We start from the raw sequence: 27,193 nt of genomic DNA, 5'->3' as shown, positions 1-27,193 counted from the left end.
CCAAAAGGGGTTGGGCAGGGTCTTCAGGGAGATAAGTAATAAAGAGGGAGGTAAACAATATTTCAAATATGCTAGAAAGAAAATAGAGCAAGAGTGTTTTTGGGTAGGAAAGACTATTTTAGATCAAGTCTAAAATGCATGACCTATGTTCTTGTTGGCTGTTTACTTCTTGTACTGCATATAAGTTGGTGAATTTTTATATTCACCAACTCTCATTAAATAATTCAGAGAAAAGGTAGGATTTCCTCCATCAAAATTGTGTTTTCTATAGCAATTAAGCTTTATCAAGTGCCACATTTCAGTGGTAAAAACTGAGACAGCTTCATTTCTTAGGTAGTTTGTTAAAGTAGAATTGTAAAATAATAATAAATTGCTGGACTGTAGCATATAAAAAGAAGTTTCCAGTTAATTCAGGGGAAAATTGTGATATACTGCTCATAAAAGTTGAAGAGAGAGAAGTTGGACTGATTACCTTAAGCATCTTAGACTCATTGTGACCCATGTTGAATGGATCACTAAGCCTCACTGATTTTTTTTCCCCCATTTTTTCCCCTTTATATATATAATGTCCTTTTTCTCTGTTTCTTTTTGTCCCTTTTCACTACTCTATCACCACTCTAGTGAGGTCCTTTTTACCACAGGCTAGTCTATTTTAATAGCTTTTCCCTTGATATCTCTGCATCTGGTCTAGCTGATTAGTTAGTTTTTCTGATGCTACATTCATAGTTCTATTCCCTTCTTAAAAGCCTTTACTTTACTCTCCACTCACTTGAGAGTGATAAAGGCCAGACTCTTTAGCTCGACATGTGAGGCCCCCCATGATCTGTCCCCATTGTGTATTTCTAACCATATCCCTGCTTTTACCCAGTGCAAACTTTAGGCTCTACCCAGACTTTCTATTCCCCTTTCTGTTGTGCTTTTGGTCAAGCTGCTATCTGGAAAACTCATTTCTTTCTTTTTTTTTTTTTTTTTTGCCTATGTAAATTAATGTTCAAAGTCTAGTTTGAATAGATCATCTCTTCTTTCTTTCTGGCTGCTTTAAAGATTTTGCTTTGTTTTTAGGAGTCTGTGATTTGTTTATATCTAAGTGGGGAAACTCCTTCTCTCCCAACTTTTCCCTCCCTCTTTTTCTCCCTTTCTCCCTTCCTTCCTTCCTTCCTCCCTCCCTCCCTCCCCTCCCCTCCCTCCCTCCCTTCCTTCCTTCCTTCTCCCTCTGTCTCTCCCTGAGAATCTTTGGGTTTTCTGGGCCTAAATATTGCTATTAGGAATATTTTATCATTATTTCTTAGAATAATGCCTCTTCCCCATTTTCTTTATTATTTCTTTCTGGAAATCGAAGAACACATGTTGGACTTTCTCACTCATTTTCCACATCCTTCTTTCATATTTTTGATATCATCTTCTTTATGTTACAATTCTGGACAGTTTCTTTGGATTTGTCACTTGGTTCACCAGTTCTTTCTTCAGCTATTTCTAATCTGCTGTTTAAGCCGTCCTTGATGACAGGGATTTTTATATTTTTAAATTTTATTTTATTTTATTTTATTTTTTATCCTACAGTTTTATCCCCAGAGCCTAGACCAAGGTGTAATACTTAGTACATAGGTGCTTAATAAATATATGTTGAATGAATTCACATGAGTTTTTTATCTTTTAATTTTTAAATACCATTTTTGCCACTTTTCAAGTCAACATGGTAGTTTTTTCAGATAAAATTTTACTCCCTTTTAAATTTCTCTTATTGAAATATATTAAATATACTTATTTTATGCTGATAATTCTAGTATTCGAAATATTTTCAGATCTGATTCATTTGCCTGTTTCTGTTGGCTCTCATTGATGGTCTCTTATTTCCTTGTATTTCTATGATTTATTGACTGTGAACTCATTTTCCTTGGAAGTTTTATCTGTGTGAGCTGTTCAAGGCCTAGATTGAAGGTAGATTTTTCCAGAGAGTATTTATATTTGCTTCTCCCAGGTGCCTGTAGCCACTATCAATCTGGACACTCTTTACATTATATTCTCTGCCTCAGGTTTTTTGAAGCATATAGCATAAATTTAGACCACAAAACAACATAAATACTGGTTGTTGGTTATGAATTCTCAAGGGAGATTTTCCACCCCCTGAAGATGCTACGGTTAAAAAAGCAGTTCCTCTTTTGGTGTAGCAAGTTTATTTCTAATTTGCCCATATACTGAGGGTATAGTTTTGTGAAGTTCCAGTTTTATGCAGGGGTCTGTTAAACTCACCAGCTTGAGTGGTCCTGGTTTTATCTTTTCTCTCTCTTGCTCTGTACAATCATTATAATGGAAATTCAGTATTACTAGGGTTGTGGCCTTGGTGCTTTTCTACCTCCCAGCATTCTCACTCTTACTTTGTTTTGGCTTCTGTGAATGTCCTACTTTATTGTCACCTCATTGGTGCATTTACAGAGATTTTATACTTCATTATGCTTCAATTATTTTCATTAAGAGAGACCAGTTTAAGGTATCTAGTGTATCATTCTTCAAAAATAGACCTATTTTGTTGTTTTGTTTTAGTATGTGCTTCTAATAGATGAGGTGGATACTCATTTACGACAGAACTCAAAAAATTATTAAAAACTTAGGTACAGCTCAGCCTCCTCTTTTAATTTAAATGCCTGCTATACACAGTCAGATTAGGTGAAGAGTGAGGTGGAGAATAACCCCTTGTAATGTGCTGTCTAAGTTGGCTGAGACTTTGATGTCCTGGAGATATTATTTATCGAAATGAGATTTATTTTTGTCCATTTGATTGTCTAGCATTTTATTATATGTATTTATAGATTAATTTTCTAATATTTTACTATATGTACTATGTATATTTTACCCTTCTAAGTAGGATTTGATTCCTAAGTAATGCTCTATGACTGAGAAATAACAAATAATAAGGAAATATTATTTGTTACATGATATCTGCCATGGGTCCATTTAATGATACCCTGAGAGAGACTCTGTAGTACCTTAGTCCTTTTACTCAGTGTTATTTCATTTGATTCTGAATGAGTGTAATATTATTTGTAAGGGCAAATAGTTGCAATTAGTAGAATATGTTAGTGATTTCAAAAAAAGAAACTAGTCTCAAGAAGATATTTTTAATGTTATGGCTTAAATTTGCAGTGTGCAGATCTGCAGTTCAGCTGACTCTGTGATTCTTCAGCACTAAATAGGGGTATATCTAGTGAGAAGCATTGCCATTTGATAGAAATATGTAACAAATATGTGTGCCACTCACCTGAATGAATCACATGCTGTTATGAACTTTAGTTTTTTTTCTTCAGAATCCCATGTTATATTAATTCTGCAGAGGTGGGTCTGCTGCTCGTGTTGCTGATATAATGCAAGTAGTCCTCTCTGACCAAGCCCTCAGTCTGCATTGCCACATTAGAACCTAATTTCCTTGAACCAGCAATATATTTTGTGTGACTTAAGCTGATGAATAATTTTTAGCATGTATTATGGTATTAAGGAAATATTAAATGGAATAAATGTTGATTTAAATTGGTAGAATGCTCAAGTTTTAATGATCAGAGTAGGGATAATGGTTGCCTGGTACAGTTATGTGTTTTGAGGTTTTTGAAAGTTAGTAGTGTGTTTTAAATCTCTGCCATGAGAGGAACCAGAAACATAACACGGTAAACATGCCAACTGGATTCATGGCATCACTTGTCAGCCACATGCTAACATAAGACTACATTATGATTAGAAATTTTAAAATTAATATTTGGAGGGCTTAGAAAGCTATATTTATTATGATTGTTAAGTAGCTGTGTTTGGAAGTTTTAATTTTTTAAAATGTGTAAGCTTGACAGATCTCCACATTTAGCCATTAAAAATCATTTTTTTAATAATTATAATGTTTACTTCATATTGGAAATAGTTTCTAAGGAGGAAAATAGTTTGCATCTCATGTTATAAATATTTTCAGACTTTAAAATTACTTAATCCAAAGCATCCACTATTTGTTATTTTTTGTTCAAATTTTAGAATGTAAATATAAATTCTCCTAGAGTTTTCTTTTTCTTTTAACAGTTGTTTGTATTTTTAATGTAATGAGTATATTTCTGAATATTATATCAATGATATTTTTAATAAATTGAATAAATTTAAGTTGATAAGGAAAGTTTATCAAACTAATAATTTTAAAAGGTTTATTAGGAAATTATTAAAATGAAGAAAGCTTTCTTGATGTGGATAAGTCTTTTTCTCTTTTTTGTACTGGGTTTTTTAATCTTGGGTCACTTGATAATTTTTTTATATCACATTTAAAAATGTGTTGGATATTTTTATATTAACTTCCTATATTTATTTCTTCTTGAACTATTTTGGGAAAGAAACCATAATTGAAACACAAATTAGGTAACTAATAGCTTATTTATGGAATCTTTTTCTTCTAAAATATTTCCTTGGAAAATATTAATTATTAGTATACTCACTTATAGACTCCCATACAGTCAGAAAAGCAGTTGTCAAGAAAAATATTTGAAGGCATGATTATTGTCCCAGCATTCTCACATTCTATTCCCTTTCCCTCTGTTAAAGTGAATAAATCAAAGAAAAATAAAATTGACTTTGTTGTCTGTTTCAGTTATTGGGCCCAGTTAGGGATGGCTAACCAGGGGTGAAGGGCACATAAATAACATCCACTTGTAATCCTTAATCTGCTTTCACACTCACTCCTCTCTTCAACTTTGTTTCCTGTAAAGTATAAATTTCTTAGTCTCATCATATAGAATAACCCAGAATGATATGATTTCACTACCGTGGATTTATAGAAATTATTTCTTCTTCCACATTTTTGTTGCTGAATCAACTGTCTTGTGTCATCTCTGACACTGTTATTCTCATTACTAAAAAAAATTCTATTAATGGTTTCATATAGTCTTTTCTCTAAAGATAATATTAACTAAGTGCCTTTTATATTCTAAGGTCTTTATTTACATAATCTTGAATGAAGCCCTGGAATCTTGCAGGGACCTTCATTATCTTACTTCATTCTGTGGATTTTTAGTGACACTTTCATTTTCTAGGCCCTCCTTTAGACATTTTAGGCAGTGAGCAAAATTGACAAGTAGAAAAAAAAGAACAACCAACACGTGTATTATGGAGCTAATAGTCTAGTGGGAGAAAGACGACAAACCAGATGAATAAGGAAAATACATGTATGCTAAGTGGTGATCAGGGTTATCACTGATAACCTGTTGGATCAGAGGCTATGGCAAAAAATAAAGAAGAGAAGTGGATGGGGAGTGTAAGTCTAATTGGGGCATGTGTGTGTGTGTACACACACACACACACACACACGTGCACACACTATTTGTAGAGAAGCCAGGAAGGCCTCATTGAGAAGGCAACATCTAAGTAAGGACGTGAAGAAAGTGGAGGGGTGAGCCTGCTGTATCGGGGCAAGACCATCCTAGGAAAGAGTAGTTCAGGGTTAAGTACAGAGCCCTTGATACTTTTTTTATTTTGCAGGAAAGTGGAGCTCAGCCTTGTCTAAGACTACATAGTTCATAAGCACTGGACCTCTTGTTCAGACTCAGATCTGTCATAATCAAAGCCCTGCACTCCCTCCACTACCCCAGGTTACTCTAAAAGGAAATCATTGTTCATCTTAGGAAGCTTTCCAATTCCTAGCAGAATGTGTTATACATTGTGAACACTGAGGATTTAACCATATCTGTTCTCAAGCAAAAATAATAGATAGGCAGGTAGGTAGATGGATTAGTTTTCTGTGCTCAACTAACGGAACCTCAAAATTATTACCTGGTTTTCCAGAGCTCTTAAGTTTAAGAAATAAATTTTAAGAGCTACACTTTCTGCTTTTTATTTTCTTTCTCTTTTTAAAACATATTGCTTGCTTTAAAAATTCCTCTGTTCTCATTTTATATGTGAGATTTAAAGACCTAAAAAAATTTCAATAGGTATGTAGTGGTATGTCATGTTGTCTTAATTTGCGTTTCCCTGATGATATATTATGTGGAGCCCTTTTCATATGCTTATTTTTATCCATAAGTCTTCTTTGGTGATTTCTCCATTAAGGTCTTCAGCCCATTTTTAAATCAAGTTAATTGTTTTCTTATTGTTAAGTTTTAAGAGTTCTTTGAATATTTCGGATAACAAGTCTTTATCAGTATGTCTTTTGCAAATATTTTCTCCTAGTGTGTATATGTCTTTTCATTCTTTTTTTTTTTTTTTTTTTTGGAGGGGGGAGTTTCACTCTTGTTGCTCAGGCTGGAGTACAATGGCACCATGTTGGCTCACCACAACCTCCGCCTCCTGGGTTCAAACGATTCTCCTGCCTCAGCCTCCTGAGTAGCTGAGATTACAGGCATGCGCCACCACGCCCGGCTAATTTTATATTTTTAGTAGAGATGGGGTTTCTCCATGTTGGTCAGGCTGGTCTCGAACTCCCGACCTCAGGTGATTCACCCACCTCAGCCTCCCAAAGTGCTAGGATTACAGGAGTGAGTCACCGTACCTGGCCTGTCTTTCATTCTTATTTCCCTTTTTCACAATCATTCTCTAGTGTGCAGTAGAGTTTTCCAGAGGCTGTATATGGTATCACAATAGATTGACTGCAGACATTAATAAGGGAATTCGTGATTTTCTCTTAAGCCAGATATTAAAGAAAAATGTTAAAAAATATACTCTTCTTATATTGTTTTAGAAGATAAATTTTTCATTAATTTTTTTTTTTTGAGACAAGGTCTTGCTCTGTTGCCCAGGCTCAAGTGCAGTGGAGCCATCACAGCTCACTACAGCCTCCATCCACCTCTTGGGCCCAAGTGATCCTCCTGCCTCAGCTTCCCAAACAGCTGAATATACAGTGGTGGGGACAAAAGTAGGCTCAGGAGAAAATGAAAGAGAAAGAATTTGTTTCACAGTTTGGATTCCTGAGACTGTGAATTGATCCATCCCATCTCTTCATTTTGAGGGAGTCACTACAGTTCCTGACTAGCCTTCAGATTACTTTGCACTGGAACCTATCCCAGTTGAACCAGCTGTGGAATTTGGGGGTGAAGGGTGTGAGGAAGTGGTATAGGACAAGTTGCCTAGTCTCCTTTGCTGCACATGGGATTATTTTCTTTAAAATGACTATGGACAAGAGATCTATTGTACTTCATGATGACTCCAGTAAATAACCATGTATTATATGCTTGAAAATTGATAAAAGAGTAGATTTGAAGTATTCTTACCACAAAACAGGATGTGTGAGGTAATGCATATGTTAGTTAGTTCCATTTAGCTATTCCACAATGTATATGTATTTCAAAACATGTTATACATGATAAACATGTACAATTTTTATTTGTCAATTAAGAATAATTTAAAAAGAAGCAGAAACAATATGGGTTATATTTTTGAGCTAAGAAATATGTTTACATTGAGATAGTTAATAAAATAATTTTTTTCTTAAAATTATTGTTTCCTTCAGAAGGAATAACTGACTTTATTTTGTTTACTTCTTACATAATATTTATCAGTATTAAGTGTTACAATTTTAAAGAGGAAAGAAATGATACATTTTCCCCAAGTAAGGTTTTTACCAATTTATATTCAAGAACACTTATTTATACTTTAAGGTAATTATTTATGTATATCTCTTCCACCAGACTTAGAAGTCCTTAACAGCAGGGTGTAAAATTTAATTTTCATTTCTCTAGTGACTATCATCTTACCTGGATTATAGTAGGAATTTAGTATTTTAGAATGAATAAGACATTAGAAAATTTGGATTTGTGTTTTATAGTTTATTTTCTTTTTGAGTCTCTTTCCCTTGAATTGTTAAAAGTAACCTTTAAATTGTTAATGTGGTAAGTAAAATTAAATAAAATCTAAATGACAGATTGCTTTTAATTCTCCTTGGTTGGAACAAATGTTCAAAGACTATTTAGATAGGAAGCAGACAATAGTTTGTTTTCCTTTGCTTTGATTGGGTGTATATTTCAAAAATGACATGTGTAAATTAAACACACACACCTTCTATTTTTGAGGCTTTAGAAGTTGTTCCCCAAGATAAGAAAGAAACACTTTTGACCTGTGAGAGACCATATCTCCTCCAGAACTCATTCAAATAAATTATTTTGTGATTTATTTTAAAATCTAGGTATAATTTATACAATGTACAAATTTGAAGTGAATAGTGAACCAACATCTCTATCATCCCAAAAAGTTCTCTTGTGTCCACTTTCAGTCAGGTGTGCCATCCCAGAGGCAAACACGTGTGCGAGTGTGATTCTATCAATAGATTTTGCCTCTTTCAGAACTTCAGATATGTAGTTATACTGAGTGTGCTTATGCTCCTGGTGTCTTTTGCTCCACTTGCTGGTGTTTTATAGATTCATACTCTTACTGCATGTATCATGCTATTGAGTAGTATTCTATTGCATGAAGTTATTCACCTATTGATAGACATTTGGATGGTCTACAGTTTTTGGCTGTTATGAATATAACTCCTGTGAACATTATTGTATGTCTTTTTGTGTATCGGGGGAAACCAGCCCCTGATATTCGATATGGGTCCTTTTCTATTTTCCCTAAGTGTTGGCCTGTTTGAGAAATACAGGGAAAGAATACAAAAGGGAGAAATTTTAAAGCTGGGTGTCTGGGGGAGACATCACATGTTGGCAGGTTCTGTGATGCCCAGCAAGCCGCAAAACCAGCAAGTTTTTATTAGTGATTTTCAAAAGGGAAGGGAGTGTACGAATAGGGTGTGGGTCACAGAGATCACATGCTTCACAAGGTAATAAAATATCACAAGGCAAATGGAGGCAGGGTGAGATCAGAGGACCGGGGCAAAATTAAAATTGCTAATGAAGTTTCGGGCACGCATTGTCATTGATAACATCTTACCAGGAGACAGGGTTTGAGAGCAGACAACCGGTCTGACCAAAATTGATTAGGTGGGAATTTCCTCATCCTAATAAGCCTGGGAGCACTAGGGGAGATGGGGGCTTATCTCATCCCTTATCTACAGCCGTAAAAGACAGACATTCCCAAAGCAGCCATTTCAGAGGCCTCCCCTTAGAAATGCATTCTCTTTCTCAGGGGTGTTCCTTGCTGAGAAAGAGAATTCAGTGATATTTCTCCTATTTGCTTTTGAAAGAAGAGAAATATGGCTCTGTTCCACCCAGCCCACAGGCAGCCAGACTTTAAGGTTATCTCCCTTGTTCCCTGAACATTGCTGTTATCCTGTTCTTTTTTCAAGGTGCCCAGATTTCATATTGTTTAAACAATTTGTACAGTTAACACAATCATCACAGGGTCCTGAGGTGACGTTCATCCTCAGTTTTAAGAAGATGACGGGATTAAGAGATTAAAGTAAAGACAGGCGTAGGAAATCACTAGAGTATTGACTGGGGAAGTGATAAGTGTCCATGAAGTCTTCACAATTTATGTTCAGAGATTGCAGTAAAGACAGGCGTAAGAAATTATAAAAGTATTAATTTGGGGAACTAATAAATGTCCATGAAATCTTCATAATTTATGTTCTTCTGCCATGGCTTCAGCCAGTCCCTCCATTTGGGGTCCCTGACTTCCCGCAACATTTGTGGACACAAGTTCGCAAGTTTTCATGTCTTTTGAGTGTGTTCTTAGAAGTATATTATTGGGTAAGTGTATATTTAATCTTATAAAAAATTTACTTAAAAATTGTCAAACATTTTTCTAAAGGGCTTTATAATTCAGTATGCCCATCAGCAACTTATGAGATGCTCTAATGTACTCCAAGTCTTTGCCAACTCTTGCTTTTTTCAGTATTTTTAAAATTAGCATTCCAGTGCAGGTAAAGTGGTATCTTGTAGATTCCTGTTGTTTCCTTGGTGACTAATGATGTTGAAAATTTTTTCATGTACTTATTGGCCATTCATGTGTCCTCTTTTATGAAGTATCTTGTCAAATCTTTTACTATTTTAACAATTGGGTTGTGTGACTTTTCAAAAATTAAATTATGGTGGTTCTTTATATATTCTGGATACGTGTCTTTGGTCAGATACATGTATGGTGAATTTTTTCCAGTTGGTGGTTGCCTTTTCATTTTCTTAACTTTGTCTTTCAAAAAGCAGTTTTGATATTGATGAAGTCCAACTAGCTAGTTTTTCTTTTATTGGTAGTATTTTGTCTACCTCATCATTGCAAAGCCATTGTTCTACGTTTTCCTAAAATATAGTTTTAGCTTTTATAATTAGTTGTATGACCTCTCTCAAAGTATTTTTTTTTAATAAATGGGGTCTTCTTGTGTTGCCCAGGATGGATATGAACTCCTGGGCTCAAGTGATCCTCTTACCTCGGCCTCTTGAGTAGTTGTGATTACAGGTGCACGCAACCACTCTCAGCTCTAAGTAATTTTTGTTATTAGTGTGAGGTAGGAGTCAGGATTCATTTTTCTTTCCCTATGAATATTTATTTGTTTCTGCTCAATTTGTTGAAAAAATTATCCTTACACCCACTGAATTATTTTGACATCTTGGTCAGAAAATCTGTTGGTCGTATATGTGTGTGTCTATTTGTGATCTCTGTTTTGATCCATTGTTCTATTCATCTGTCCTTATGCCAGCACTGCATTTTATTGAGGATTTCTCCATGTATGTTTTATGAGGGATATAAGTCTGTAGTCTTTTATTATGTTTGTCTGGTTTTTGTATTGAGTTTCTACTGGTATATCCTTTTATTACATGTTTATCTGTGACTTTGTATTTAAAATGCATCTATTTAGGTACCATATAGTTCAGTATCATTTTTTAATGTATTCTGGTGATTTCTGCCTTTTAATTAAATGTTTAGTCTATTTACATTTACTGTAATTATTGACATGTTAGTTTTAGATCTACCATTTTAAAACTTGTTTCCTATATGTCTTATCCTTTAGACTTTTAAAAAATTCTATGTGTCTGTTTATTGAATATTTTTAGTATAACATTTACATTTCTCTCAGGTTTTCTTTGCACTACTGTTTTGTAGTTACTCTGCAGATCACAATATTCACCCTTAGTAAAAAATTTTCCTTGAATTAATATGGTATTGCTTCATGTAAAATATGAGAAACCTACAATCATATGGTTTCATTTGCCTCTCCCCATCTGTTGTGCTATTGTCTTTGTACATTTTATATCTATATATGTTACAAACTATATAATACAATATTATACTTTTAATATAGTATGTATTAGTCATATATGTTTTAAATAAATTAAGAAAAAAAGTCTTTTATGTTAACATACAATGTATTATTTCCAAGGTTCCTCATTCCTTTCTATGGGTTTACATTTATATCTGGTATCATTTTGCTTTAGCTTGAAGAGCTTCCTTCAGCATTTCTTATAGTGTGGGTTTACTGGCAACAAATCTCTCATTTTCATTTGTGTGAAAATGTCTTTATTTTTTAAAAGATTTTTTTGTTGTATATAGAATTCTAGGTGGGCATTCAGTCTTTTTTTTCTCCTTCTCTTTAGATGTTGATTATTGTTTTCTGGACGCCTGTTTCGAATGAGATGTCTGCCATCATTCCTCTTTTTCTTCTCATATGTTGTCTTTTTTTCTCTGGCTACTTAGAAACTTTTTTGTTGTTGTTGTTATTTTTGGTTTTCATGGTTAGTGTTCTAGCAGAGAAAAACCACAAACTTTGGCTCAAATAGAAGAACTGTGTTTAAAATTGAGCCCCGTCACTTAGTAAGTAGGTTAACTTAGGCATGTCACTGTATTTTTCTGAACTTCAGGCTTTTCTTTGGAAAACAGGGATGCCTTACCTACATTAGGGTTGTTGCAAAAGTCAAAGCATCTAAGTGCTAGTCTAGCTATTATTTGTTCTCTCCAACTGAGAGAGCTGATTGACTGACTTTTCCTATATACATTTATGGAAAAGTAAATATTCTAAACTTATGAGATAAGCATGGCTTGTTTTCTATTTTGAAATTTTTGCTCATAGAACACTAAGGAAACCATTCTTATTAAGTGCAGTTTGAATAGTAAAGCAGGAAGCTCAAATTATCTGCATTAAAATAGGCACAGGCAAAGATTTCATGAAGAAGATGCCAAAAGTAGTCTCATCAAAAGCAAAAATTGACAAGTGGGATCTAATTAAACTAAAGAGTTTCTGCACAGTTAAACTATCAGCAGAGTAAGTGGATAACCTAAATAATAGGAGAAAATTTTTGCAAGCTATACATTTGACAAAGGTCTAATATCCAGAATCTATAAGGAACTTATACAAATTAAACAAACCCAGCCATCTCATTACTGGGTATATACCCAAAGGAATATAAATTGTTCTATTACAAAGACACATGCACAGGTATGTTCATTGCAGCAGTATTCACAATAGCAAAGACATGGAATCCACCTAAATGCCCATCAGTGATAGACTGGATAAAGAAAATGTGGTACATACATACCATGGAACACTATGCAGCCATCCAAAAGAACAGGATCATGTCCTTTCCAGGGACATGGATGGAGCTGGAGGCCGTTATTCTTAGCAAACTAATGTGGGAACAGAAAACCAAACACTGCATGTTCTCACTTACAAGTGGGAGCTGAATGATGAGAACACGTGGACACATACAGGTGAACAACACACACTGGGGCCTGTCAGAGGGGGGCGGTGGGGGAGGGAGAGCATCAGGAAGAATACCTAATGGATGCTGGGCTTAATACTTGAGTGACAAAATAATCTATGCAACAAACCCCCATGACACAAGTTTACCTATGTAACAAACCTGCACATGTACCCCTGAACTCAAAAGTAAAAAAAAAAAAAAATCTACAGCAGAAAAAGTCAATATTATTGAATGAACGCCCTTTTGTTTTGTTTTGTTTTGTTTTTTATCTTTAACCAAACCCATGCGTTCTGCACATGTGTTCCAGAACTTAAAGTGTAATTTAAAAAATAAAAAAATAAAAGCAAGTTAATGAATGTCTTTTAAAATGTATTTTTGAAATGAGAAACATTGCATTTGGAGGGTGATAGGAAAGATCAAATGACAAAGTTAGAGATTAGTGACATTTTTATTCCTCTGTTACCAAGTTGTGGGTAGTATTTTTGTCACTATACTTTTTATGGTAGAAGTATCCATGCAATGGATAACAATACAGACTTTGACAGACTGGGAAGATAATGTGCAATACTGAAATACTTTGCATGCTTTGTGACAATAATGAGACTACTGCTAAGGAATTTTCTACTACTTTAAATTAGGATGCTCCAATAGAAAAGGTTATCTGTGTGCGTTTTATTTATTTGGTAAGGAAGCAGTGTTTTCTGGTTATACGTGGCAAAGAAAGTAGATAAATAGCCTTGTCCTTTAAGATGTCCCTTGACGGTCAGTTAGAGGAGCAGGTTCATTCATGATCTCCTCTGCAGACACCTTATTGGACTGGACTGGTTATGTTCTTACATACCTTTGAGTTTTGGTTTCCTTTTTTTTGTAAAAGAAATATTTACCTTTTTCTCAAATATCTTGCCACCCAGTTAGGAATTAAAGTTATTTGTGTTAGAGTTTGGCAGAGTGGACAGTTGAATGACACCTTTTTTTTCTCGTCCAATTTTGGGACCAATGGATATACCAATAGGAATTTGAAATATAGAGATTTGGAAATAAAGTTGGTTGGCCAAATGGGTTTTCTGGTATTTCATACTTGAGTGAGACTGATTTTCAATGTAGAAGGCAACAGCCTGGAATACACTCCATCTATGAGCAGGGTAGCCTTTCTCCCAAACTCGCTATTCACATAATTAACTTCTCCTCCACCAGGGAGAAGGTGGGAGAGAAGGCTGAACTATTAGGCTAATGGAAAGTTCTACAAATAAAAGCATGAAACTGAGGGAGTGGAGGTTTCCCACTAACACTTTGTCGACTGGATGCATTGCATGCATTTCATGCAATGTCGTTTGCCGAACAACTGTGCCTGCTTTTTTAGTAACTCTATTCTAGCTCCCTCCTCTCTAAAACTAGGATAGTAATGTTAACATGCCTCAGAGTGCTCTTGGCATGATTCAATGAATTAGTACATGTAAAACATTTAGAAATGAGCCTAGGTTGGGCATGGTGGCTCATGCCTGTAATCCCAACACTTTGGGAGGCCAGGCAGGAGGATTGCTTGAAGCCAGGAGTTTGAGACCAGCATAAGCAACAGAGACCCTGCCTCTACAAGAACAAACAAGCAAAAATTAGCTGGCCATGGTAGTATGCACCTGTAGTCCCAGCTACTCAGGAGGCTGAGATGGGAGGATTGCTTGAACCCAGGAGGCAGGAAGTCGTGGCTGCAGCAAGCAATGATTGCACCACTGCACCCCAGCCTGAGCAACAGAGTGAGAGCCTGTTTCTGGAAATATTTTATGTATATCTAAAGGAACGAGCCTAGCATGTGGTAAACAGTTCATGCTATTTTTTACCTTTAGTGACATTAGTATTACTTAGCAATATTATGTCAAAGCATTCAGATGCATTTAAATCATGGAGGGGTTAAATAATGTTCACTGATAGGAATAGCTAGAGAGGTTTAAATTCATGTGAGGAGAGAAAACTGCTGGTTCTGTGGGGAAAAATAAGCCCTTATTTACTTTTAATTTGTTTTTAACATATATTTATTCTTGGTACTGAGAAAAGGATTAGGAAGGAGAATGTTGAGTGAAAGGCCACTTTAAAATATATATATATATATATATATATATATATTTTTTTTTTTTTTTTTTTTTTTTAATTCGGGCTGCTGGGAGAGTTCTGTAACAGGAGTTCTGGAGGGATGTGACCTGGGGTGTTTTAACCCCTTTTATTGATTGTTTTAACCCCTCTCATTGCTACCTTGGGGGCAATATCATTGCACAGAAAAACCAGTTGCTATTTATTTTAAATATGGAAGTTTCTAGAAGAAAAGAGAGCTGTGGTCTGCATTCCTAATAGCCTACCAAAACACATACCAGAAATCTTTGTTGCTGCATTGCTTGCTTGTTTAGATGTGGTTACTTGTGCTGAAAATATTAGTAAGTATCATTTGCTTGTATCCAGATAGGTTCCTTATATACAGCACTTACCTCAATGCTTTGGAATTGTAGATGCCCCCAAAATACCTGTTGAATGAATCGACGAATTTAGGAACAGAGATATATAAAGCAGTGGAGTAGACATCCTTGCACAAGTTTCTGTGCCAGCCTTTGAAAAATTTTCTTCCCTATTCATTTTTTTAAAGGCAAATTATTCAGAAGAAAAGACAGCCTATTTTGGGAGCATTTCAGTTTACTCAGAAAATATTGTGCATTGCTTTTGAAACTGGATTGAACATTTCATATTAATGTGTATATGGTGTTATTTTTCCCTCTTGCCACAAAACTTAGTTTTTAGAAGTACTGTAGGAGCTTTATAGTGTCATGAAATGTTAGTTCCTATTTTCTCCCCCAACAGAATTTTTGATGCCATTGATTTCATCTCTCATGTTGAAGCTAAAGTTTGGTAGGTCTGATTATAAAGAAGCCTGGGAACAGAAGGCCCGCATTGTGCTGCTGAGTGACCCTGGACAGGTCACTTAAAGTCGTTGGATCTATGTGTCATCATCTGTCAACTGAGAGGCTGGGACTAGAAGACTAATGAGCATTTCTCAGCTTTCAGATTATGTGATGGTAGGATTTCCCTACCAGTTTCTGCTTGGAAAGATGGCCTGCTGAGATAAGAGGTCTCTGGCTCATTGAGTTAGTTTTAGCTGTATACTCTGTGGTTGAGAATGATTGTTACTTGATTTGTCAAAGCTACAGGTGCTTGCTGAGAAAATTTAAGAATATTTACATTTGGTTTTTAAGGAGCCCATATTAGAAAAACTTAGATAAAAATTGGATGTTTTAATTTTTATTCAGTTCTCAAAACCACTAATCCAACAAGTCTCCAACATGTCTCTTGGAACATGTTTTATTCAGTGTTTAAGTCCAATCTATCACATTTTAAATATTCCTTTGTTAAAATTATTGTATGCCATATAGGGTCTTAATATAGCTCATATAATGGTCACAGTTCTCTTACTGTTCTAAACGTGTCATGTTTCGCATGTTGAGTAGCTTTTGCAGGCCAGCCAGGGAACCTGATCACCATTTATACGATTGCTATTTCCTTGGCTAGTATGTTTCATTATATCCTCCAAATGACAAGAATAGGATGGAGTGTTAAGGGAGGAAACTGAGTCTGAGTTGGAGAGAACTGAATTGGAGGGTGTGTGCTAATGTAGAGGCAGAATTGCTCACCCTGGCTCTTGGGGCTTCCTCTTTCTCCCCTCTCCTCTCTCAGAAGGACATGTGGTGACATCAGGGACATGAACTTCACCTCCCTTTTGTAGTAGTTATCTATAGCTACATAACAATCTAGCACAAACTTAGCAGCTTAATCAATCACAAAATTATCTCACAGTTTCTGTGGGTCGGGAGTCTGGGAATGACTTAGCATCGTACTTAACAAGGCCACAGTCAAGCATCAGCTATGGCTGCTGTCTTATCTGAGGCTGGATGGGAGGAGGATTTGTTCCCAAGCCCGTGTGATTGGCAGGATTCAGTTTCTCATGGGCTCTCTAACTAGAGCCTTGGTTTCTTGCTGTCAGCTGGAGGTTGTCCTCATGGGGCTCTCTCAATAGGCAGCCCACAAAATGGCAGCCTGCACTTTCAAAACCAAGAGAGAAACTTGTAGCAGAGTAGATGTTACAATCTTATGTAATGTACCCACATACATCCTGTCATTTTTGCCTTATTCTATTGGCTACAAGCAAGTCACAGAACCTGTCCTGAAAGGGCGAGGGAATTAGGCAAGGCCTAGATAGGAAGAGACAGAGATCAAGGGGGCCACTTTAGAGTCTGACACATCTGAGACTGGCCAAGAATATGGCTTCTCTTTATCCTTACTCTCCTCTCTGTCCATTCTCCTACTTAACTAGCAGCGTGTTTCTCATCCCTTCTGCTTTTTTCCTTCCTTCTGACCTACAGAGAATTCAACAGCCCTGAGTGGCTTTTCCTCCTCTTCTCTACTATAGAAATGCAATGAAAAGGTAGCAGGAAACCCTGCCTTTGGAAGCAACTCTCATGCTGCTGGGGCCCTTCCTTGTCAGTGGGCATTTGGGGTATGTGACACATTCTTCTCTAGACATTTGTTCCTACATCATAGTGTGGCTTCTATAAAGGACCAAAGTGAGGTCTTCTCAGCTTTTGTGTCTTCTGATTACTATTCTCTTTAAGCAAGCACTGAATTACAAAACCAGGTCACTTTCACCATACCATCCTTTTAGGATGTCTTGCTAAGGCTGTGTTGGTAAATTTCAGGTTAGAATCATTAGCAATTTTGGTGCTTTTACTCTTTTGCCCCAGTAACTCTTGTGTTATCTTCCTCTTTTCTTCAGACATCAGTAGGGTGCTGTTTCTTGCTTTTTTATGGCCTGCTCCTGGCCTGTGTCTTAGTTAGTCTTTAGTTATTGTTCCTCCTCTTTGCCAGGGACACAGTGTAGTATAGTGGTTAAGAACAAAGACTAAAGCTAGACTGCGTGGGCTTGAATTTCAGCTTCTGCCATTTATTAGCTAAGTAATCTTGAGCAAGTTACCCAGTTTTGTTTCTGTGTGGCTGGTGTTAACATTTCTGAATTTTCCACTGGCCAAGAAGCCTCTGAATACTGCTGCCACTCTCATTTTGCTCCCAAGTTACATGCACAGATGTAAGAGCAGACAATTTGCCCTTTATTGCTACATGAGATATCACCTCAAGCCCTTTTGTGGTCTCCTAGTGAAGTGGGCTGGAACATTGTTGAGCATACTGGGATACCTCTTTTTTTGTGGCTTCACCCTAGTACTTGTATTGCCCCCAAAGTATGAGGATAGTGTACATTTTCCAATGGCACAACATTTAATAAGCGTTTACTGTTTGCCATGAACTTTATTAAATTGTGTATAGACATTATGTCTTTTAACCCATATAACAACATCTGGTTATTGTACTGATATCGCTCCCATTCTATAGATGAGGAAACTGAGGCTTACAGAAATTACACAACATGCTCAAGGTCTTCAGAGCTTAGTTGCAGAATATAGTTCTGTGTGACAGCAACGCACATACCTTTCATGGCCACAGGATACTGTCTCCCATAGAGGAAGCCCAAATTCTTCTTAGTGAACTAGATCATTTGGAGAAAGAGGCTAAGAATCAAACAACTGTGTCTCATGGCCACAGGAACTTTTCCCACAACTTCTCCAGCCTTATTTTCATATTAGCTCTTGAATGCTCTTGATTTTGATGCCAGCCAGTCTTCTTCCACCCAGGGGTAGCAGGCTTGGCTTTGCCCTAGAGTGTAAAGTGAACATTCAGAAAAGGAGCCAGGTTTTCCCATGACTGTTATGGAATCTTAACATTGTATTTGAATCGCGATTAGGAAGTGCTGGGCTTGTAACAATCACAGCCAGGGTTCATACGTCCAGATTGTTCTTTTTAAGTGCATCAGCTGAACTAATTGCTTATATTCCAGTGATACCGCCAGTGTTCTGCATTCTTTTAAATGAACTTCATCGCAATCACCTTATAACCCCTTCTCCACTCCCACTGCTCAGCACAGTGTCTTCCACCAAATGGGTGGTTCAAAAAAGTTGGTTGTTAGCACTTTGGGAGGCTGAGGTGGGCAGATCATGAGGTCAGGAGATCAAGACCATCCTGGCTAACATGGTGAAACCCCGTCTCTACTAAAAATACAAAAAAAAATTAGCCGGGCATGGTGGCGGGCACCTGTAGTCCCAGCTACTCAGGAGGTTGAGGCAGGAGAATGGTGTGAACCCGGGAGGCGGAGCTTGCAGTGAGCCGAGATAGTGCCACTGCACTCCAGCCTGGGCGACAGAGCGAGACTCCGTCTCAAAAAAAAAAGTTGGTTGTTGAAGTTGCTTATAATTCTTTTGAATAACCACAGTGGTGCTAAATTACCATCTTTGAGGATGAATTTGATTCTTTGAACTAATCTATTAAAATATTTTCTATTATAGCAAATAAGGGAACTAAACTGTAATGACACACGTGTTCTTGTGAACATTGCACGCTGGTTCTGAAGGTAAAAGACGAGTACTTATTCTGAGCAGTCAGCATCACTGGAGTGAGTCCCAAAGAGGGTGACTTGGAAGGGGTCAAGGAGTACTTTTTTAGACATTAAGTTCTGGCACTTCTGTTTTAAAGTTAGTATGCGTTCACCTGGTGAATCTTGTATTTTTTTGTTTGTTTGTTTGTTTGTTTGTTTTTAACATAACTGACAAATCCATACTGTTGCTTATGAGTCTGTGATGTGGTGCCCAGCATTAGAATGTACACCAGAAGAATTAGCACTAATGGAAGTGATTCATTCCCTCTTTTCAGGAATTCATCATCAAAAAAAGAAGCTCAGTACTGATATGAAGAATGCTAACAAAGACATAGCTAGAGCTTTCTGTGTGCCCATGTTAATAAAGGCTGTCAACTAAGGTGGAGATTTGTATTGAACATTTCATCAGATCAACTTAGAAAAGTTTTATATTGTTGTCAAAAGTTACATTTAGAACTTCTTTCCAGAATGGTCTCATCAGGAAAGAGTCTGTGAATTTAATGGACATAATTGCAATTGTAATCATGAATTTAATAGTCTTGCTACCATAGTTGCACTAGTGAGCACAGTAATTGCAGTAATCTTTTGAGAACTAATTGTATGATGGACACAGTGCATATATCATCTTTAAGTTATATAACTACTCTGCAAGGTATGTATTATTGTATGTATTTTACAGACTTGGAAACTGAGCCTTAGAAGGAATAAATTACTTGGCAAAGATCACACTGCTATTAAACAGCACAGATGGGGTTCAAACCTGTTTATTTTAAACCTATATCAAACCTTACTGTGTTTCTCATGCATGTAAAGAGCCTCATGTCAGTGGCCAGGCATATAAAGCCATAGCTAGCCAATGAATCTGTTCCTCTTAGTGTTGGGTATAATTTTTAGATCTTTGACTCCTCAGTTCTTCCTTGCTATTTTTATTGAGGCTGACAAGTTCTTTCTTTATTATTAGAGAAGATCTCTATATTTATTTATTTGGTGTTTGTTCCATCTCCTCCTGTCTTTTTTTTTTTTTTTGAGACGGAGTCTTGCTCTGTCGCCCAGGTTGGAGTGCAGTGGCGTGATCTCGGCTCACTGCAAACTCCGCCTCCTGGGTTCACGTCATTCTCTGCCTCAGCCTCCTGAGTAGCTGGGACCACAGGCGCCCGCCACCACGCCTGGCTAATTTTTTTTTTTTTTTTTTTGTATTTTTAGTAGAGACAGGGTTTCACTGTGTTAGCCAGGATGGTCTCGATCTCCTGACCTTGTGATCTGCCCGTCTCAGCCACCCAAAGTGCTGGGATTAGAGGCGTGAGCCACCACTCCTGGCCACTCATCTCCTCCTTTCTTAATCTCCGTAACACTGCCCTGTCCCTTTATGGTTTGGGTAACTTGAGGTTTCTGTCTATGGTTCAGGTAACTGAGGTGACACTGCCTCTCATGGTACCTCAGTGCATGCATGGAGCCATATCACAATTATTAATCTCATCTCAGAATTAACATTGAGGCCTCAGGTGATGAAAGTTAATTTAGGTTCCTGTTTTATCAATGTTGTCTTCTTGGAGCCACATGTTCTTCACATAACATGAGCAATAGTTGCATTCTAACTGGTAAAAGTCGAGTATTTTTATTTGGGGCCCTTCTCTGAAGGGAAAGAAAGCAAAAAGTTCTATTTCTAGCCTGTTTATTCTAAAATGCTAAGAAATGGAAAAACAAAAGTAAACACATTGTTCTGAATGACTTCTTCTTGGAAAAAGGAAGGCCCTTTGCTGGCCATATTTTATTATTCTGTGAATTATATGAATCCTCCAGTAGTTGTTGAACTGGACATGTGGACAATGTAGCAATTCTGATCATTAAGCATTAGGTGTCCATAGTTCTGGTATAATGCCTTTGTTGGATCAAAGCATGTGTGACTGGAGGGAGGCCTTTGTTGCCTGGCTCAGAGCAGGGCCAAGAAATCAATTGGTGTCTCGTTTAGTCCTTCCAGGCAAATTAATCCTTCACTTTTGAGGAGAGGTAAGAAGGGGTTAGGGAGGAGAGATGGAGAGAGAAGGTGGGTTACTCTAATACTGTTGCCGCCTGGGAAACAGACTAGGTATCTCTTCCTGAAAACATAATGGAGGGCAAAATGTTAAGGGTTCACCACCCCAATCCTTCATAGTGGAAATACTGCTCTTAAAATTTTTTTTCTCTTAAGGTAATTTTCCGTGTTGCTATTTTCTCTTTCCTTTTTGTTTTTGGTAAAAAAGAGAAGAGATGACTGGACTTTTCTATGTCTTGTGTGTGAAGAAGAGACTAACTAGTGGAAATCAAGAAATGGCCTTTCTGAGACATGTAACTAATTAGATTCTTTCTGCTTATGACAGGTGATGGAACTGTACTGGAACAATGGGAGAAACTGGTAGCTTATAGGAAGCCAAGATGACCAGAATGTTTTTAAATAATCCGTAAGTTAATGTTTGTTGGCCTTTTGGAATTCTTTTAACTACTGGGTAAATTTTCTTTAAGGAACCATGGTAAAAGGATAGCACAGTCAACTAACTTGAGTGCAAAAGAGAAACTATTTTATAAAGTAAATATCCAAACACGTCAAACAATTGATGCTAACTTTGATAAATCTTATTTTGCATACTTCTTTCTTGATAGGGTGTGTCATTTTAAGTTGAGTGTGTCAATTTGGTGGACAGAGCATAAGTATTTGAAGAATTAAGAGAATTCCCTGCACATGGTCAGCATTTAAATTAAGCTTGGAATAACCCTTAGGATATGCAGATATTTTTGGTCCTAGTAGTTTCTTGGGCTCCATTTCTCACTCAGGTATTTTTTTCTGTGGGTATATTTTGAAGTAAATATGAACAAATTTGGTGAATATGATTAAAATTGAGTTCTTTGTCTACATCTTCTCCATATCCCTCTTCATGTATGCTACTTTTATGTACATCAGAGGCTATTAATGTTTGCTAATTATCTGACAGTTACATATGGTTGATTTTGGTTTCACTGTGATAACAATAATGTTAGTAAGTGGGGTAGCTTAGTGGAAAGATCATATATTTTTGAGTCAGACAATCCTAGGCCTCACTCTTGCTCTTGTGCTTTTTAGTAGTTACTCAACCTCTCAGAACCTCAGTCAACTCATCTGTATATTGGATTTGATACTATCTCTCATAAAATTAAAGTTTGTGGAAAGTACTTTGTGCTATGACTGGCACAGTATAGTTACTGGCACAATAAATCATATTTACTTTTCTTCCTTATATTTGTGTCATGATTTATAATCTATAGGCCTTTATTCTATCTCAAAAGATTGGCCAGCTGGAGTTCCTTACCTATTGCCAAGCTGTGGTGATTAACATTATAGGTAGTATCTGCAGGTAGATGTTAACAAGCTGGCAATGTCAGAAGGAGGGGTTGTCATGTTTGCAGGTTTCCATTGTGTAAGTACCACTGCTGTGGCTGGCTCATTTTAAACTACCAGCGAAAGTCACTGAAAGCGAGGCTGGGAAGTGTTACGCAGTAGCACAGCATTATATAGTTTCTACCAACCAGATACAGTAGTTGCAAATCACCTCAAGAGCATGCTTAACAGTAAAATAATAGGAAGTGATGAGATTTATTTATTACCTTTGTTTTTAGTATGATTTATTTTAATTTTGTTTATATAATTTAACTTTTAATAATGACTGTGTTTAACAACCAGCTTGCTAAAAATTTTGAGAATTTAACAATTGGTTCTAGTGGCCTGGTATAAGTTGGCTCTAATACACCACTAATTGTAGGTTTCCTGTTGTGAAGACATTTCTAAGCCACAATTCTTTAATTATCTGCCTCAGCCGTGGTGGTAAGAGTTTCGTTTGATGAATAAAAACAAGGTTTGGTTTTGAGTCAGTGCTTGCTATAACTCAAGTTGTCATGCTCATATTGTTTCTGGAATTGAAAATAGATGCCAAAACCAATTTAGAATTTAGAACAGTTTCTTGAGTTGTTGACTCAGCTTCATAACTGACCCCTGGCATCGCTTGCCTATTCTGGCTGTTAAACTGATCTCCAAGTGCTAGTATTGGCGATCGGTCATTCTGCTCACTGCCTATTGAACTTCCTTCTCTCCCTTCCCCATAGTCCTTCAAATCTTAAATTCCTTCAGGTAGTGGTGCTACAGAGACAAGTAGTCAGGATTCCTCCCAACTAAGCATTCCATGCAGCTTTGCTTTTGATTCAAAAATTAAGTTTTAATGGAAACCCAATTGCCTCTAGGGAGAGAGTAAAAACAAAACAAAACCTGGGCAGTTTAAGGTTCATCTTGGCTTGATTAAAATCTTAGGGAGTGAAATGGAGGAAAAAAACGAAACCAGATCAGACATCTCAATGTTTCTTCTAGAAGCAACTTCTTCAGTTTTCTAACTTGCCCTTTAGAAGGAAGAAATCGAACTCTGAAATTGCTAAGTAACAGCTAAGATTGTGTTTGTTGTTTTTACTTTAAATCTCACCCACCTAGTTCTCAAAACACATTTTTTATTGAACCTTACAAAAATGCCTTGGATATTTCAAAACATTTGCTTGTGTCAGTTCTTTGAATCAGACTTACATAATTGTAAAACATTCATTTCCCCGATTTCCTCTTAAAACAAAAGGTATTTATAGTTCCCGCTGAGTCAGGGATGGACTTGGATTACTGCAAAAGTAATCTGTGTTCATTTCAAGAGGAAGCTCGTGGTTAAAATCTGAGAGACTTGCCTTTGGATTATGAAATAATTACCTTTGGCTTAATTTAAATAAGTATGTCTTTGTACTTTGAAAGCAAACATGGAAATAATAATTTAATACAGAAATTTTATTATAGATATAACATTCTGATTTATATTATCATCTCTCTTAACAGAATGGGCCTTATGTGGTTTCCAAACATCCCTTGTATAGAAGATTTCTTCATTAGAGAGATGCTATGTGTATACTCTTTAGATGTGCAAATTTTATAGCGTTGCATTATGTTCATATCAACAAACTCATGTTTGTTGATATAAACAAAAATATGTTTACTAGATACTTGGGACTCGTTGCTTTTGACGATACATTTCAGTACAAATAAGACAGACTTATTGCACTTTAGGAATTGATAATCAAACCTGAAAAGAGAAAACTATAACTTCAAACTTCAAAGGTATTATAAAAGACATATAAAATACTCAGAAAACAGAAGAGAAAGAGAAATTACCTGGGTGGCAAGAGGAGTGGGCTAGATCAGGGAGGAGATTCAGGAGCAGATGATATGTGGATTAGATATTTAATGATTAATGCCTTTTTATTAAAGTACCTTTTATGAAACTATAAAAGTTAACATTGCTAATTGGAAAGAACTTTAGAATGCAAAAACTATTTTGCATGGCAGTGAAAATGCTAACAATTAACATTGCTTTTTTTTTTTTGTATTCTGCCATACTTTTCTATGCCGAGATTAGATACATGCTTTATTTTCCCTCTAAAATGGGTCTGGTTATTACTATTGTTTTGAAATCGGCTTCAGTTGACAATATAGTAAGATGATGCCACAGCAATAAATATACATCTACATAATTGTAGATGTATACGTAATATATAGCATTCCATGTGTACGTAGTCTATAATGTTGCATATTACTGGACATTTTTGTTTTCAACTTTTCATTTTTGTAAAGTGTGCTGTAATGAACATCTTTGGTAACATCATGGTGCTCTCATTCAGTTATCTGGATGAGACCTTTGAACAGAGTTGGGAGGAGTGCTTAGGGGACACTCTAGGTAGAAGCAACAGTTTGAGCAGAAAGGAACAGTTTGAACAGAGATGGTAGAGGAAGATCACGTTTTGGGAAAAGGCTAGAACTATAGTTTAGTAGAATGAAAAGAAGATAATACTGCTAATTAGGGCTAGAAAAAGAAAATAGAGGGTCTTTGATACCAAGCCTTTAATTTATTCTTAGTTGGGTGTCATTTTGGAATCTATGTTATACTTTAAATGAATGACCCTGAATAGCTTCAATTGTTCTTAATTTTTCTTACTTGGGGAAGAAATAAAATAGTTCCAAATGCTCAAGAAAGAATAGATCTTTTAAAATTCTTGAGAGATTTAAGAAACTAACCAGGACATAAACAAGTAATTGAAGTCATGAGAAAAGAGTGTGTGTGTGTGTGTGTGTGTGTGAGTGTGTGTGTGTGTGTATGTGTAGAAAAAACTATAAGAGTAGAGGTTTTTAAAAGTGAAGGAAAGTTCATTAATTTATTTTCTACACTTAATGAATTTTAACAAATTCTTTATAATTAAAATTTAAGGACAATTTGGAAAAGAAGTGAGTTTGGGGATGCATGTCATAATTTAATAATAGTAATGCCTTATATTTACTGAGTTGCTTAATTATGAGGCTATGTTCTAAGAAATGTGTCCTCAGGCAATTTTGTTGTTGTGTCAACATAATAGAGTGTACTTACACAAATCTAGATGGTGTAGCCTACTACAAACCTAGGCTATATGGTATAGGCTGTGGCTCCTAGGCTGCTGCAAACCTGTATAGCATGTTGCTCTACTGAATACTATAGGCACTTGTAACCAAATGGTAAGTATTTGTGTATCTAAACATAGAAAAGTATAGGAAAAATATAATCTTACGGAACCACTGCCTTTTGTGTGTCCCTTGTTGACCAAAACATTGTTATGCAGTGCATGACTATACCTGTCTGTGCTTGTGTGTTTTAAATACAAACAGTCCCCAATTTACAATGGTTCGACTTAATGATTTCTTGACTTCATGATGGTGCAAAAGCAATACACCTTCAGTAGAAACCATACTTCAAGTACCCATACAGCTGTTCTATTTTAACTTTCAGTACAGTATTCAATAATTTAAAAACAATATTCAATACTTTAATAAATAGGTTTTTTGTTGGATTATTTTACCCAACTTTAGGCTAACATAAGTGTTCTGAGCATGTTTAAGGTGGGCTCAGCTAAGCTATGGTGTTAGGTATGTTAGGGGTAGTAAATGCATTTTTGATGATGGGTTTATTAGGATGTAACCTTTTCCTAAACTGGGGAGCCTCTGTTAATCATTGTACTTAGTCTCATAACAGTCTTCTTAGGAAGCATCTGGGATTATCTGCATTTTGCAGGTGACTGAAAGGCTGACTTCCCTAAGGTGGGTGAGAGAGTACCAGATTTGGTGTTGTAGTTCAGGCACTGCTGAGGCCTTGAAACATTGCTAGGATAGTTGTAAAGATAGTAAGACAGTATCTGAAAGATTATGAGAACAGCATAAAGTACCACAGAAATGGAGGGGCTGCTTTTTATAACAGGACAGCTTCTATCATTACGGGGGGAAGAAAGCTCAGCTCTAGCCATTTTCCATTCTTTTTGTGGCAGCTCATATTATTGTCAGAACACTTGCTGCTCCTTTCTGCCCACCTTCCATCCCTGTGAAAGGATTATACTCTCCTACTCTACAGAAGGCTGATGCCCCATGGCTAGCTTGGCCAAATAAATCCTCTAGGATTTATTTTGGCAGTGAAATGTCAGTGACAATAATTTGTGTCATTTCTGAGAAGACACTTTAATAGGTATGGCCTGCTCTGCCATCTTTCTCTTTTCTTTGCCATGGGACTATCATGCGCCAGTTAGGGGTGCTCCTTCTGCCCTGGTCTTTGAGTGAAGAGGACATGGAGTGGACTCCATGTCCACAGCTTATCTGCAAGGAGCCAGACAGGAACTAGTATTAAGCCTCACTCCATTGTTAGCCTCCAAAATTTGAGGACATTTTGTTCCTGCAGTATAAGTTAGCCTAAACTGATCTACTCTTTTTTCTCCCTTTAGGCACCATCCTCCCTCTTTCAGGCCTAATACACACACATACACACACATGCACACACACACACACATTCTCTCTCTCTCTCTCTCATTCACACACAGCTTAGCCTCCTTTTTATCTCGAGGGATAGAGTTCCCTATCAACTGTTCCACTGCTGTCTTTCTCCTTCATTGAAGATGTCAACCTTCATCAGAATTTAACAATTCAAATAAGGTTTGAATTCTATAAATGTTTGTAGAACATATCCCATGTCAAAGTGTGGATTTCTGGAGGTTTAAAGTA

The 27,193-nt window shown here is 36.5% G+C and overlaps 1 protein-coding gene across 25 annotated transcripts in view; it reads left to right on the top strand.

Annotated features, from left to right (window-relative positions):
- SGMS1 (sphingomyelin synthase 1) overlaps positions 1–27,193 on the top strand; it is a 350,796-nt gene that overhangs the window by 206,081 nt on the left and 117,522 nt on the right. For 21 of the 25 annotated variants that reach the window (XM_063817577.1, XM_054659384.2, XM_063817580.1 and 18 more), the window contains one exon: positions 21,450–21,530. The exons of the other annotated variants lie outside the window; for them this stretch is intronic. Coding sequence is in view for 5 of the 21 variants with exons in the window: in XM_063817587.1 (XP_063673657.1) it covers positions 21,505–21,530 (26 nt within the window). In the remaining 16 variants the exon portion in view is untranslated. The remainder of the gene's footprint in view (positions 1–21,449; positions 21,531–27,193) is intronic. 25 annotated transcript variants of the gene reach the window in all.

Source organism: Pan troglodytes, chromosome 8 (assembly GCF_028858775.2).
Source record: "Pan troglodytes isolate AG18354 chromosome 8, NHGRI_mPanTro3-v2.0_pri, whole genome shotgun sequence".
Taxonomy (NCBI): Eukaryota; Metazoa; Chordata; class Mammalia; order Primates; family Hominidae; genus Pan; species Pan troglodytes.
Note: the sequence above shows the minus strand (reverse complement) of the source record. Positions and strands in the feature narration are given on the sequence as shown.